The sequence below is a fragment of the Heliangelus exortis genome, chromosome 2 (genome assembly GCF_036169615.1).
Source record: "Heliangelus exortis chromosome 2, bHelExo1.hap1, whole genome shotgun sequence".
NCBI lineage: Eukaryota > Metazoa > Chordata > Aves > Apodiformes > Trochilidae > Heliangelus > Heliangelus exortis.
Window position 1 is genome coordinate 142570660 of NC_092423.1, and position 13294 is coordinate 142583953.

At 40.2% G+C, this 13294-nt stretch overlaps 1 protein-coding gene across 4 annotated transcripts in view; it reads right to left on the minus strand.

Annotated features, from left to right (window-relative positions):
* Positions 1 to 13294, minus strand: part of KCNQ3 (potassium voltage-gated channel subfamily Q member 3) — a 198410-nt gene that overhangs the window by 36458 nt on the left and 148658 nt on the right. For all 4 annotated transcript variants that reach the window (XM_071738407.1, XM_071738406.1, XM_071738410.1 and 1 more), the window contains exon 2: positions 919 to 1009. In XM_071738407.1, the coding sequence (XP_071594508.1) occupies positions 919 to 1009 (91 nt within the window). The remainder of the gene's footprint in view (positions 1 to 918; positions 1010 to 13294) is intronic.

Sequence of the window (13294 nt, forward strand, 5' to 3'; positions counted from 1 at the left end):
AAAGTAAGTTTCCCATTCCCTAGGGAATGAGGGTGTTTTCATACAGGTCATTTTGAGAAGGAACATGCAAGCAAAATTCACCTTTTATTCCTTTTGGCATTTAGTTCTTGCTTGAATTTACATTTCTCTGGGGGTACAAGGGGAAATGGAAATTGAGATCCCAGAACTACTCTTGCTTTGCATTTTCCCTAGGGATACTTTTCTGCAAGGCCACATTAAGTAGGAGGCTGCATTCTCTGCTTCATGACAACTATGGGAGCAGAGGAAATTCTTTGTTAGGGTCATTTTCATAAAAAGATAAATATGCCATGCTTAGACTTAGTGAGGGGTTTTTCCTATTTTATATATGCTTCTTCTGCCAAATGGGAGACCTACAAGAATACAATCTTGAGCATGAATTCCAGCATTTATAAAACAAACATTCTGGAAACACAGAGAAAAGAATATATTTCTGGCAAATACATTTTCTCACATGGATAGTCACTGCTGGAGTCACTGCTAGCAATAATTTCAGTTTTTACACCCAAGCACGAGTCCAGTTCTGATGACCTCCCTTGGGAGAAATGCTGGTACTGGTAGAACACAAAATTAAAAAAGAAGAGTTTACAAATGTGCTCAGGTCTGGCATGGTCAGCAGGAAATTTATTGATACTTTGATGGGAGAACTGTTAGGAAAATGCTGAAAAGCCACTAGTTAGAAGCCTCGAGATAGTATTTTTTCTGCTCTCCTTACTTCCCTTTTGCTCAGTTGGTGTTGACATTGGTCAGTCATTGGTAAGTGTGCAGTCATTGCTGCAGAGCCAACAGAAGAAATCTTATTGCATGGGAATAAGCTGGGAATAAGATTCCATCCCTGCTGATGGGGCTGATTTCAACTCAAGGACATCACAAGGGTGATGAAGCAGCCAGTGTACTTACCAGCAAGAGAAGCCAGTCTCCTGAAACAGTTTCATACTCCTTGAAAGTTGTCAGGACAGCTAAGATCAAACACCCCAAGACAATCAGAAACCTGAAATGAAATAAAAGAAAAAACCACGATATTGTTACCCCTCTCTTTTTTTGCACTGTAATTGCAGCCTATAAGAATCCTGTGTGGAGACCTTCAGGGGATGGCTACTTCCCATCAGCAGCAAGGTTTGCTCTCATGAAGATCAAGGGATGTCATCCTGGACATGGGGGGATGGCAAGATCCTAAATCAGAATGGTCCTGGGACAGGCATGCATTAACTTATCTGCATTCTTCAGGAAGAAATGGATGATGCTGCATTTTGGGAAAGAGTTGTATGGCATGGTAGACTATAATGCTCCAGGGGTCTATTCCAAGCTATGTGCTGTGTGCTTCACAAAATGGCAGTGCTGTTACTGTGGAATAAACCTACTTGGCACATCCTGAGACCTGAGAAACAGTAAACCCTTCAATACAATGCTGCACCAGACAAACCTTCTCTTGAAAACTGCACTGCATCTAGTTTTTCTTTCCCTTTTTGCACTCATTTCTGTACACATGAAAAGATAGAAAGGTTTGAAGAAGAAACAACAGAGAGTGTAAATTTCTGCTCTCCAATAAATGCTGTGTGTTATAAATCACTGCCCCTGTGCTATTGTCTGTCTGTGAGGCTCCAGAACAGAGAGATCTGAAAGAAAATTTAACTCCCACTGTTGGTAAATCCAATTCAGTTCTTTCTAAAGTCACACTGATCTGCTTTGTAAAACTATTCCCAGGTTCAAGCTATTCAAATTCTTTTATGCATAAAGAGGTAAGAAAAATTAAGGAAGTCTTGTCAGTGATTACTGCAAAGCAGAGCTGGGGGAACTCATATTCTAGTACTTCATGTACCCAAATCTTGGGCATTTTTATATGCTCTCAAAGCCTGAGCCACAGCAACAGAGGGAGAGGTGGCCATGCAAATATTTCAGAGCTTAGTAAACAAATTGGAAGGAGGACTCCATAAAAGCTCCAGATCCCTTGCTTTCATAGCTAGGGTACGTCAAAGAAATGATCAGCATTAGGTAATGAAATCATCCAGGAGAAAAAGCTTGTTAAGAATCAAAGTGGGTTTAGTGTGTGCTACCTGTTTTGAATCTCAATCCGATAGCTAAAGTGTGATTTCATTGCTTGCTGAATAAACCTCTAATGTGTTTCACTGGCTGAAATAAACAGTCCAGAGCTTGTAGTGTGTAGGCAGTGAACAAGGACCACAGGTCAGGGACACACATCCCTCTAGCCTGTCTTGGGGTTTTGTTTCCTTCATGTGCAGGGAAACCTTGGGCTAAGGGAGCATGTTCTGAGAACCTGCACAACATTTTTGCAGCTAGGGTGAAAGGAGAGACATGAGCTTCAGATGGCACTTGCTACCTTTTGGGATTTTCCTCCAAACATCATTAGCTGGCAACCTCCATGCAGAGGGCAGGCAACAGTGAAACACCTCACAGCAAATCCTGACTGATTACTTTGGTATGGCTTTCCCAATATCAGCTATTCAGACTGAAGTTTCCTATGCCAAGAAAACTTCAGATCAGCCATTTTAAGCAAGATTAGAACATAAGTAGATGTGTTTGCTCATGCTAAATAATTCTGGGTTTCTTTGGCAAGTTTGACTTCCCACACATGAGCCATGTTCTAGACCAGAGTTTACGTAGTTGGTTGGAAACATCTTCTGTCTTTTACCATCTATCTATTATAACCACACTCCCATTGCTCAAGACATTTGGCAGTTGATTTAGCAGTTCTGTGATGTACCTGCCATGTCTTCAACCTTCCTTTGTCACACTCATTCCTTGCTGTCCCCACTTTGCAATAATGAAGCCAGAGGTTCACTGGTTTCCACGACCCACAGTCCAGCCACGCTGCAACTCTTATGAGCAAACTGGTGAGAACTCAAGCAAGACAATATATTTTCCTTCAATTAGCTATAAACCACCTATGATCTGCCACATTACAGTGATTACAGTGGTACCAACCTTCAGTAATTCTCAGTTTAAAGCCTTGAGCTACTTCTACTTGATGCTTTGCATTATAGACAAATCATTACACCATATGTGTATATTTGGTCACCCATCAACTCACAAGTATCATTTAAATGATTTAATGAAAGGTGATATACCCCGAAAACAATCCTAAGAAATTATATAACGAGTTAATTAAAAAAAAAAGCTGCAAATTTACAGTATCATTTTACATAATATCACTATCAATTAAAGATGATGTGAAGATTTTTGTCTAAGAGGAAGAAGGAAAATTAAACATTAGTGAAATCGTCTTTCGCCTAAATTTTCCTGAGGTTTTACCACTAGAGGGTAGCGATGCTCCACAGAGCATTGGGATAGAGCTCTCCCGTTTTCCTTCCCCGTGAACCAAATTCCGCGCAGGTAATATTTAGGTGATTGCATCCACGTATTTGAAAAGAAGTCTCACAGTAATGAAAATCTATTCCTTGCCCACTAAAAACCCCAAACGTTGGCATTAAGGGACAAAGGGTGCTGCTTGCTCCATTCTTCTGTGAGGCACAATCCTTGCTGCAAGCCTCACTGTTCAAAGTGAGACCCCCACCTTTGGAAACAACAGATCATGTATGACAAAAAAATTAAGTGAAAACAGTGTGGAAGGGTGAGACAGCAGTTCACAAGTCACCATAAATAATTTTGAGTGGGAATCCCAGAAGGGAACATGTTCTGAACCCCCAGTTGCACAAGCCTGTGAATGCAGCCCAGAAGAGTTTTCTCAGAGGTGCAACTGGCTGAGCATGAACTGCAGTCCCAAAAATCACACAGCCCACAAAGAGAGGCTTCTGGTCCTTGCTGGAATACTCTGGGATGTACAGGGATAGGACACATAACCACAATCCACCTTGGAAGGCTCAGCTATCCCCCCCTAAACTCTGTTTCTGAAGGACAAACACCAACTGCAGGTTAATCCAATCACTTCTCAGCAATCCTCCCTAAGCATACGAAATGATGACTGTTCAGAGCACTTCATGAATTTTAATCCCCACCGATGCTATGCAGCCCACTGATTTCCCTTCAGCCTCTTCTGTTTCAGATCTTTGTGTTTCTGAAGTCTGCAAGTTTTCTAGTCCTCTTTCTATGGAAGATGCTGCACAGATGTGATGTTTTTTTGATCAGTTCCCCATGTTCAGACACGATGATAACAAGGTACATCTTCACCTTGCTGCTTATGGCCATACTGTGGGCATATGTACCACCTACGCTGGTATTGACACCTTGCAAACATAAAAACTCCAAATTGCTGGACATTTGCTGGATCTGCACTGTCTTATGGCAACAGGACAATAGCTGAGTCTAAGTTGCCTAATTTCATCCTTCAGAGGAAGCAATCTGGATCCAGTTGTTGACCTGACTGAAAAATCATTGCAGGCTCATCACCAGGAAAGAAACTGCTGAAATCACAGGGGATACGCAGAGGGGAGGCTAACATTGACCATTAAGGCAGAGAAGGACAAAGTCTCACACTTACAGTTCCAATGATACTATCCATGGAACACAGAACATCAAGCCTTAGAAGAAAAGATCACAGAATCACAGGATTGTTGTGGTTGGAAAAGACCTTTAAGATCATCTGGAAAAAAACACCATGACCATGAGAGCATGTCCTGAAGTGACACATATACACACTTTTTGAATACCTGCAGGGATGGTGACTCTACCACCTCCATGGACAGCCTGTTCAAGTGCCTGACTACTCTTTCAGTGAAGAAGTTCTTAATACCTAGCCTAAACCTCCTGAAGAAATAGGGTAAAAGTCAAGGTTCAGTAATTAATCTGAGTCCTGTTCAGCCCAAGCTTCCTATGGAGCAGTGTTTCAGCAGGTGACAGCTCAGTATTCAAGACTACAAATCCAATATGCCACATGCTGATCAGAATTTTGTTCTTCAGTTTTTAGACTCATTGTTGCTATCATTTTACATAATTTTCCACAGCCCATTGCATTGAAACTATTTGGAGTAAAATCCTGGTTAGTTTGTTGTAAGTTTTTAGTCCAACAAACAGCAGTGCTCTTTTGACACTGTCACAACTAACATGCTATTCCAATAAATAAATATTCTTTTATGGGAAATCATGTGTTTAGTACTCCTATTTTTCTAATTATACTATGTTGGTGTACTAAAGACAATATTCCAGAAAAAATACATTTTTTTTCCAGGAAATAAGTAAATTATGACTGTGCTAGACCATTAATATAATGTTTCTTCGGTGAACATTACAGACTGCTTTGTTTGATAAATTTGGACATAATATTTCACATTCTTTGAGTTTTCCTTGTATATCTGCTTTCATTTGAAGCAAATATAATGCAGATATAGATGAGAATTTTTATATAGTTTCCATACATAAGTGCTCAACGTGTAACCTGTTCATTATCTTTTTCTTCAAAATTTTAGGAGCAGATCAGATAGCAATTTGCCTATAATCCACTGCAAAATATAGCATCCCTTTTGAAGCTGTCATGAGGACCAGATTCATCATAGGAAGGCTGAACCATATTTGCATCTGGCATAATTTTGGCACATTTTTATGCTGTGTGACAGATTTTTATGTCTCAAGTAGTCCTAGAATTAACAGAAAGGAAAATGTGCTTCTAGTGTACAACTCATGTTTTTTTAAGATGGACAGGCCAAGCTAGTCAGAAGCACCTACAGAACATTTTCTTCTCTATCCCTGTAAGGAAAGACTCTTAGAGATTAGCTCCTCTGGAGAGGTTTATTGTGTTAATTGCCTGAATGCCACCCCTTACATTCAGCCCTGGTTTGGATGTAATTACAAACACCACCTTTCGATAATGTTTATATATTTTAATACTAAAAGAATCAGCCCACTTCTTACATGGCCTGTTTTCTCTGGAATCCCTGGCCATAAATTCAGGTATCACATCTTCACATGGCTGAGAATCCTTCTTGCAAAATAACAGTCCAAGCTCTGGCCAAGAAAGTCTCTTGAACAGTTGCTAGTAAGAAATCCCCTCCAATGTGACACTGCATAGATTTGCATTTGGTCCCACATATTCAGTACCATTTCTTGCAAGCCATTGGAATTTCCTCTGTCTCTAAATGTTTGTATGAATCTGAGATTTTTCAGCTTTGCTCCATGTGGTCTTCTCTTGTTTTTACTTATAAGTTTTGTTCTAGTTTCACTATGTTCTGCCACCTGGTAAATGCTAATGGAATTCTCTAAAACTATCTTAGGAAAATCTGGCAGTATTTTGCTCAATTTTTTGGTTTATGCTTCCCATATGGCCCTAAAACCATGGTTCCCACACGATTTTCCAAATTTCATACTGGAACAACCTTATTTTCTTCAGCTATTGGCATTTACCCATAAAGATTAAAAATGTATCTATTCTCACAGTTCTTTCAGTTGATCTGTATTCCTACCCACCATCTTTTTCTCTGCAGCCAAACTTCAGTTTTCACAGAACATCTGCAGTATCTTGTACTGATCGTTTTATGGTTGCTAATGAGAGGCTTGAGTTGGGGTTTTTAACACGAAAAAAAAAAAATGACATTACCAAATATTTGAGAACAGCTCTTCAGAGAGAAGGGAATGCTTGCTTGATTTTCACAGTTTTGGGAATACTTACTGTTTAATATTTAGATTCTTGCATCTCTGATATCCCAAGCTACAGGGTAGTTACTCTTACAGAGATTAGTACTGAGATAGAGGAGACAAGAAAAATCAAAAAACTTTATGGGGATACAAATGGGCACTGTGAAGAGGGGCAGGGGGAAGTACACTGAGAAAGTCAGAGAAGGTCCTAGAGAAGGAGGGAAAAGGCAGTAGGGATGTTCAAAGGTTCCTCTTTCTCTGGGATTTCAGTGAGTACACACACACATCCACAACTCCATCCAAGAACCCCTGGCCCAGGACCATTAGACAGCAAGGATAAGACAGAAATGCCACACTCAGTAAGATCCATTGCACTCTTGCTCTGCTGCAGTGAGAGAGACAGAGCAAGATCCTCCAAAAGATGCTGGAGGAAACCCTAGGTAAGATACCCAAAAGTTCCCTAGTGTCACAGCTCATCTGTCAGGTGAGGAAGTGGTAACCCAGAGTGGCACTTGCCCATTGGTGACACAAGTGAGACCCACTGTCCCTCCCACAGTAGAAAATTGAGCCAGAAAAACCTAAATGTTTACTCATGCCAGAATTTTTATGACTTTGGGTTCTCATCAGCAGGAGTTCCTTTGATCAGGTTTCACTTCTGGTTCTCTAAGTTTGCAAAGTTTTTAATAAGCAAGATCTGGGGGAGGAAATCTGTGGTTCACAACAAAGCTCTGAAGGTGCAGAAGAGCAGCTTTTAAGTCAGATGATTCCTTTCTCCTGTCCTTCACATACAAGCCTGGCAAAGACCTGCTCTTGTTGATTTTTCTACAGATCTGTTCCTAAAAAACTTACTGTTTCATTGTTGCCAGATTCCTTAGGGAGTCTGGCATGGTTGTATGAAATATTTTGGGTCAGCAATGTCACACAGCAAAAACACCATCATCCTGGATTTTCTGCTCTTAAGGACATTTTGGAAGAATGGACTGACACATTTCCCAGGTTTGCTGGCATGAGCACTATATAATAGAAAGCCCAGAGCACTACATTTCCCAGTTTTTTCTCAGTTTGGAAGACAGGAACCATTCACCAAGAGCCCATTTTCATCTTGTCTCTGAGACAAGTTATAAAGATGCTCTGAAGGGCCTAGAATACCCTGGTTACCAGAAGAGACCTAAACACTTTGTTACATGGATGGCTGGGGGACAGACTGCAAAAGTGAAGGAAAGGCAATTGCCTACCAGGGAGTTAGATGTCTCTTATCCTCTTGCAGCTTGAGTAAGGATGGGAAAACATGTGACTGTTGCAACTAAATATTCTGAGTGGCTTTAAATTCTATTTTTATATTAAGTGAATGACATTGGACTGAGTTACTGTCTGAGGCTTTTATCTGCCATGACTGGTGTGCCTTCCATGGGCTTATCTCTGGCTGGCAGCATGCTGGTAATTCACAGATTGTGAAACCTGGGGAGCCATGCAGCACAGAAAGCAGGAATGCCACAGAGCCAAACCCAGCAGCCCCAGCTGCAATAGATGCAAATCAATTGAGCTTCAGAAACGCTTTTAACAGAACCTTCTCCAGAGGACATTACTATATTTGTGGAGAGCCAAAGACTGAATTCATACACTGGCTTCTACTAACTTTGTGAAACAAAAGTGCAGGACATCTGAAAGCCAGATTGTAATTCAGCAGTCGAGTTCCCAGCCTTCATCAAACCCCATAAAGGAGTAAAGTGAACTTACAGTAAATAAATAGCATAAGGTAAGAGCATTAATAATCCATGTCAGTGCTTAAACATCCTGACTAGGAATTTCCAGGAAGGTAGCTTTCTAAGATTCACCAGCACTGTTGTGTCCAGAGAGATGAATGATCAAGGAGTCCACTTCCAAACATGAATAAAATATCAGAGATAACCAAGACTCAGCATCTCTCAAACACACATGCAGTGATCTCTCCGAAAAACCTTCCCGTTTCTTTAGAAAAGAGGAGAGAAATGTGTTAGGTCCTCTGAATATATTTTCAGGGAATTCCAAAGAATACAAAAGGGAGTAACTTCAAAATCCACTGTCATGGTTTTTGCCTGGACTGAACATACTGTTGCCATATTTTCTACCTTCACATTTGAAATCAATGAAGATCAAAAGACTACAGGGAGAGAAAAAACCAAAAAAGCAATCAATCCATTCAAACAGCCTACCCACCCTTTCCTCTATCTGACTATATTTCCTTTTCTCACAGGCACTCACATCAGATGTATTAGGTTCTCCAAAAGTGATACAGCTGCAAGTGAATTTCTAGTATCAGGAAGACAACATTGCAGAAACAGCCTCTGTAGTCTCTACAACAGTTTCTAGGCAGGGAAGTGATAACACTGATTTGTTGGCTGGACAGATTCTTACAGAGAACTGAAAATAATTACTCAAAATTTGGACTCTTTGGAAGTTTCAACAGTCAGGTTTGTTTTTTTTTTTTTACTCAGAAAAAAACCAAACCCAAACCAAACAACCTTGTTTTATTAAACAATCTGAACACTTTCAACCTAACCTAGCACTTTCAGATAGGTGAAGTGAAAAAGTGAAAAAACCAATTTCCAGTCTGGACTATATCTTCTTTGCCTGTACCATCTCCATCTCCACCACTCACAGGTGTGAACATGAGCACTTTATGCAATGAGCTCAGTTTTCACGTGGGACATTCAGGGGGAGAAGAAAGAATCCCTGCTAGAAAATGCAAGGGCTCAGAGCTTGTGTTAGAGCAGCTGTGACTCCAAAGACCAGTGGTGTTGTGCAGCAATGTTTTTCTTTGTGCCACACAATTTAACACAGATAAAATAGTATATTAATAGACAGACCAAACTTCCCCACAGATTAAACCAGCTTCTGAGCCCTGTTTGACTTGATGCTGTTCTATAAACCTTTTCTTAAATCAGACCTTTAATTTTTCCTTCATGCTCTATAGATAAGTGAGCTGTATTTTGGCATTGGTGACCGGTCAGGTGATGAGGCTCCACAGCTCTGGCCTAGTGCCAGTACCCCATAAAATGGCACTAGCTGAAGGCCAGAGGAAGGCCACAGGGTGTTGAAAGCAGAATACTCTTGAATACCTCTTTCTACAAAAGAACTGGGGATATACCAGAGGCTTTCAATTATTTTATTATTTTAAAACACATAAGTGTAGGGGTCTTGTCTCAAGGGATGGGCTTTTATCAAATAATGATGGACATCGTGGTGCAGCTTCACTCCCCAGCTGCTTCTCCACAGGGATGCAGATATCCTGTACGTCCTGTTTGCCAGCTGCATATGGAGAATGAAGATCACCCATGGTGCACATAGCTCAAGCCCTAGCTGATGACTCCATTATGACTCCATGACTGTTCCCTCGTGGTGAACACGGTGTCACGTGGATGAAAATGCTTTTTGGATGTCAACCTGAGCAGCATGGTCACCTAATCACTTTTCCCAGCTGGCCAAATGCTCACTGCCATGTCCTTCCTCACAGAAATGAAAACACTGACTGTAACTCAGCTGCATTTTAATACCTGCATTTCAAGATACATTTGAGGGTGCTTCTTTTCTCTGGTAGATCTATGTGAACATTGGGAAGATTTTTTTTAACAATTTATAGGAAGAAAGAAGAGGGAGAGAAAGCAGATTTCAAGCCTAAAATGGCAGACAAGATACATGGTCTAGATAGAAATGTGAGGGGAAATGAATCAGTTGCTCACAGGCAAACCCCTTTAACAATAGTTTTCAGTGTCTCATCTTTGAATTAATGAGAGCATGCCAAGCACATTGATTCTGCAGAGGTGCTTCCAGGGACTGTGTCATGGGGTATTTTATAGGATCTGCACCTCCACAAGAAGGAGCATTGAAGGATTTGCAGCTCCTAGTGGGCTGCAGCCCTGAGGTGCTAATACAGCCACTAAGGCCAACACAGGAACAGAGAAGCATATAGTACAGCTAAGTTACATCTTCTCCTTTTTCACCTCCAGCTCACATTCATTAGTCAATTATGAACTGTGTTCACAGAGTAAATGAATCACATCCTTCCTGAAGGTGAACTCTGTGTAAGTTCTGTAATGGTCATTGAATCCCCAGAACTCTGATTTACACAACTAAACAGCATTTGTACCTATGTAAATTTGATGCTGTTTTGAAGCATTTCTGCTGCTTTGCATTACCAAAAGCAATTAATCAGCATTGAAAACTCAGAATGATCATCTGTAAGCAGGTGATACTTCATTTGAAGTCTGAATTTGAAGTCTTTGGGGGAGGTTATCAGCCTTTTCCAGACCTGCCTGATTTTATTCCTGAAGTGTTTCACCAGCACCTGCAACAATGATTCTCAACACAATATATGATGGCCCTTTTGCTCTACTGCCTCATTAATATCTCATATTACATTATCCCTGTTTAACCTGACAGTTTGAAACAATGACAATTCTATCAAACCTTCGGGAAAAAATGGCAATATAGAAGGGAATATTTTTATGTTTTTCTTTGAAGAAAAAGCTCTATTTAGTCAAGTAAGTAATTTGAAACGGCACAGAATTCTGCATACATAAGTACATTTAGAAAAATAAAAGTCAATTTGCAGTAATGAGAAGTTCTGCATTCAGAATACAATCTAGCAAAGTAGTTAAGTCTGTACTAAGCAGCTCTGTTGGGACTCAAATGTTTGTACCCTAAAAGAATATGAATCTTTGGTTCTCTTCTAAATGGAGCAGATGGTTTCGGTGGGTACATTTGGGCACAGTGGGACACAGCCTTGGCATAACTTTCCTACTCTTATTCAGCATCCATGGGAACAGGAATTCCTGTTCCTGATTTGAGTTTTGCCACTTTCTTCTGTTGAGTCATCAGTGAAGAAAGGTGCTGGAACGTCAATGGTAAAATGAATCTGCTACAGAGAGTTAAATCCATTTTCAGTTATAGCATGACCAAGCTGACCAGCCAGCCACCCAATAAAGCTCATTTCTTGAGCTGAACTGCCTTCTGAGCTCAAATGACTGAGCTGACTAGATTAGTGGAATAGCAGATCCTTAACTCACACATAGACACATATTTGAATGCCTCAAGTGAATTTCTAAATCAGGAGATGAATCTCACCCCATATAGGTGAACAAAACTGGGAAGCTTAAAGCAGAAAACAACGATGCTGATGCTGTGCTCACAGATTGCAGTGCCTCTGCCAGATGTGAATACTGGAATGATGGGAAACTAAATAAATTAGATGATCTCTCCAGTATCTCAGTGCTCTGATTCTATATGGGTATTACTCTTGGCTATCTACAGTACTGCCTGTACCTTTGTATTTGATATAGCATGGCTTGAAGGTGTTCTCAATACTGATTAATTATTTAGGTCATGGGCCTTAACTGTTCCAGCAATGTTACAATGACTTCTGAGTAGTCTTGATCAAGGTGCTCACATCTGATTGTACATTGATGTTTCCATTGCTTACCTTCAGAGGCTCAAAAGGCTGGCCTATACTCAAAACCATATGCATTTTTTTAAACAGAAAATTGAGCTGAACAAGATTACTCCTCCAACATCCCATTCTTCTTATTTTTTTTCTGAGGGACTGATTCAAAGTGCCTTTAAATCAATGAGAATGTTTTTTCTTTGCTCCAATGAGATTTGGAGCCCAGCCTTACCCTTTTGCCAGTTAAGGTTCCTGTCTATATTTTGACTCAATGAAAATTAGGCCAGGTGCTTGTGAAATGCAGCCTGGGATTCACCTCAGCTTATTGCAGACATTGACAGTCCAAATGTCTTCATCTCAGTATGCCTGGCTTGCTTTAAAGCAAAGGGAAAAACTGGGAACCTTAAAAGCATGATTCATCTGCTCTATTTTAGGTATCTGCTTTAGGAGGAGATGAACCTCAGAAGTGCCGACTTCTGCAACTGGAGAAAAGAGCCCCAGGTGACCAGGTCAAATGAATCTCACTTCCAGCCTCAGATAACAAGCCATGAATCAAGCCTAACATTGTCTTGCAATGTTGGAAAGGATAAAAAAGAAGTGAAAGGGAAGAAAACTTTCTGCTAGGCACCAGGGCACAAATGTCTAAACACAATTAAGAACAGGAAAAAAAAGAGTTGTCTTTTCTCTGTCTGACCAGTGGCACCAGACATGAAATGTTTGACACTCAAATGTTTGCCAAACTCAATATTGAAATAACATGAGATGAAGCCAAAACTAATAATGTGATGTTCTTAGAAATAACCTCCCTCCAACCACTTTTACCCTTGAGGATGCATGCATTCCAGTATTTTTCCACAGTCAAGACAGTTATTAAAGTAATAGTTTCTAAAGGAAAAAAGCTTAGTATCTCCTATGATGATGATGTTAGCAGAGAGAAGTTGAAGAAAACAAGTATTCTTATCCCACCTCACCCAGTAAAATTATGAGACCTAGAAACTATTAGTTTTCAAGTTATTTGAATTCAGAGGGTACTGTGGTAAATCTGATGATAAAGCTAATTACACACAAGAACAAAATTTGAAAGATTTTCATGGTGAGTACTTCACATTAAATTACAAGCACTATTTCAGTCATAATGACATTTATAAAATAGGCACATGTTTATACTCAGCTTGCTTGTAAGGTTATTAGATGTATCTCAAGGTGCCCACTCCACCTGTATGTTAAACAGCTGTAATGGGGCTATGGGTTTTGTTTATGTAACACAAATGATTCAATATGCCCATAACAGAAAGCATGCAATTAAGTTCTGCA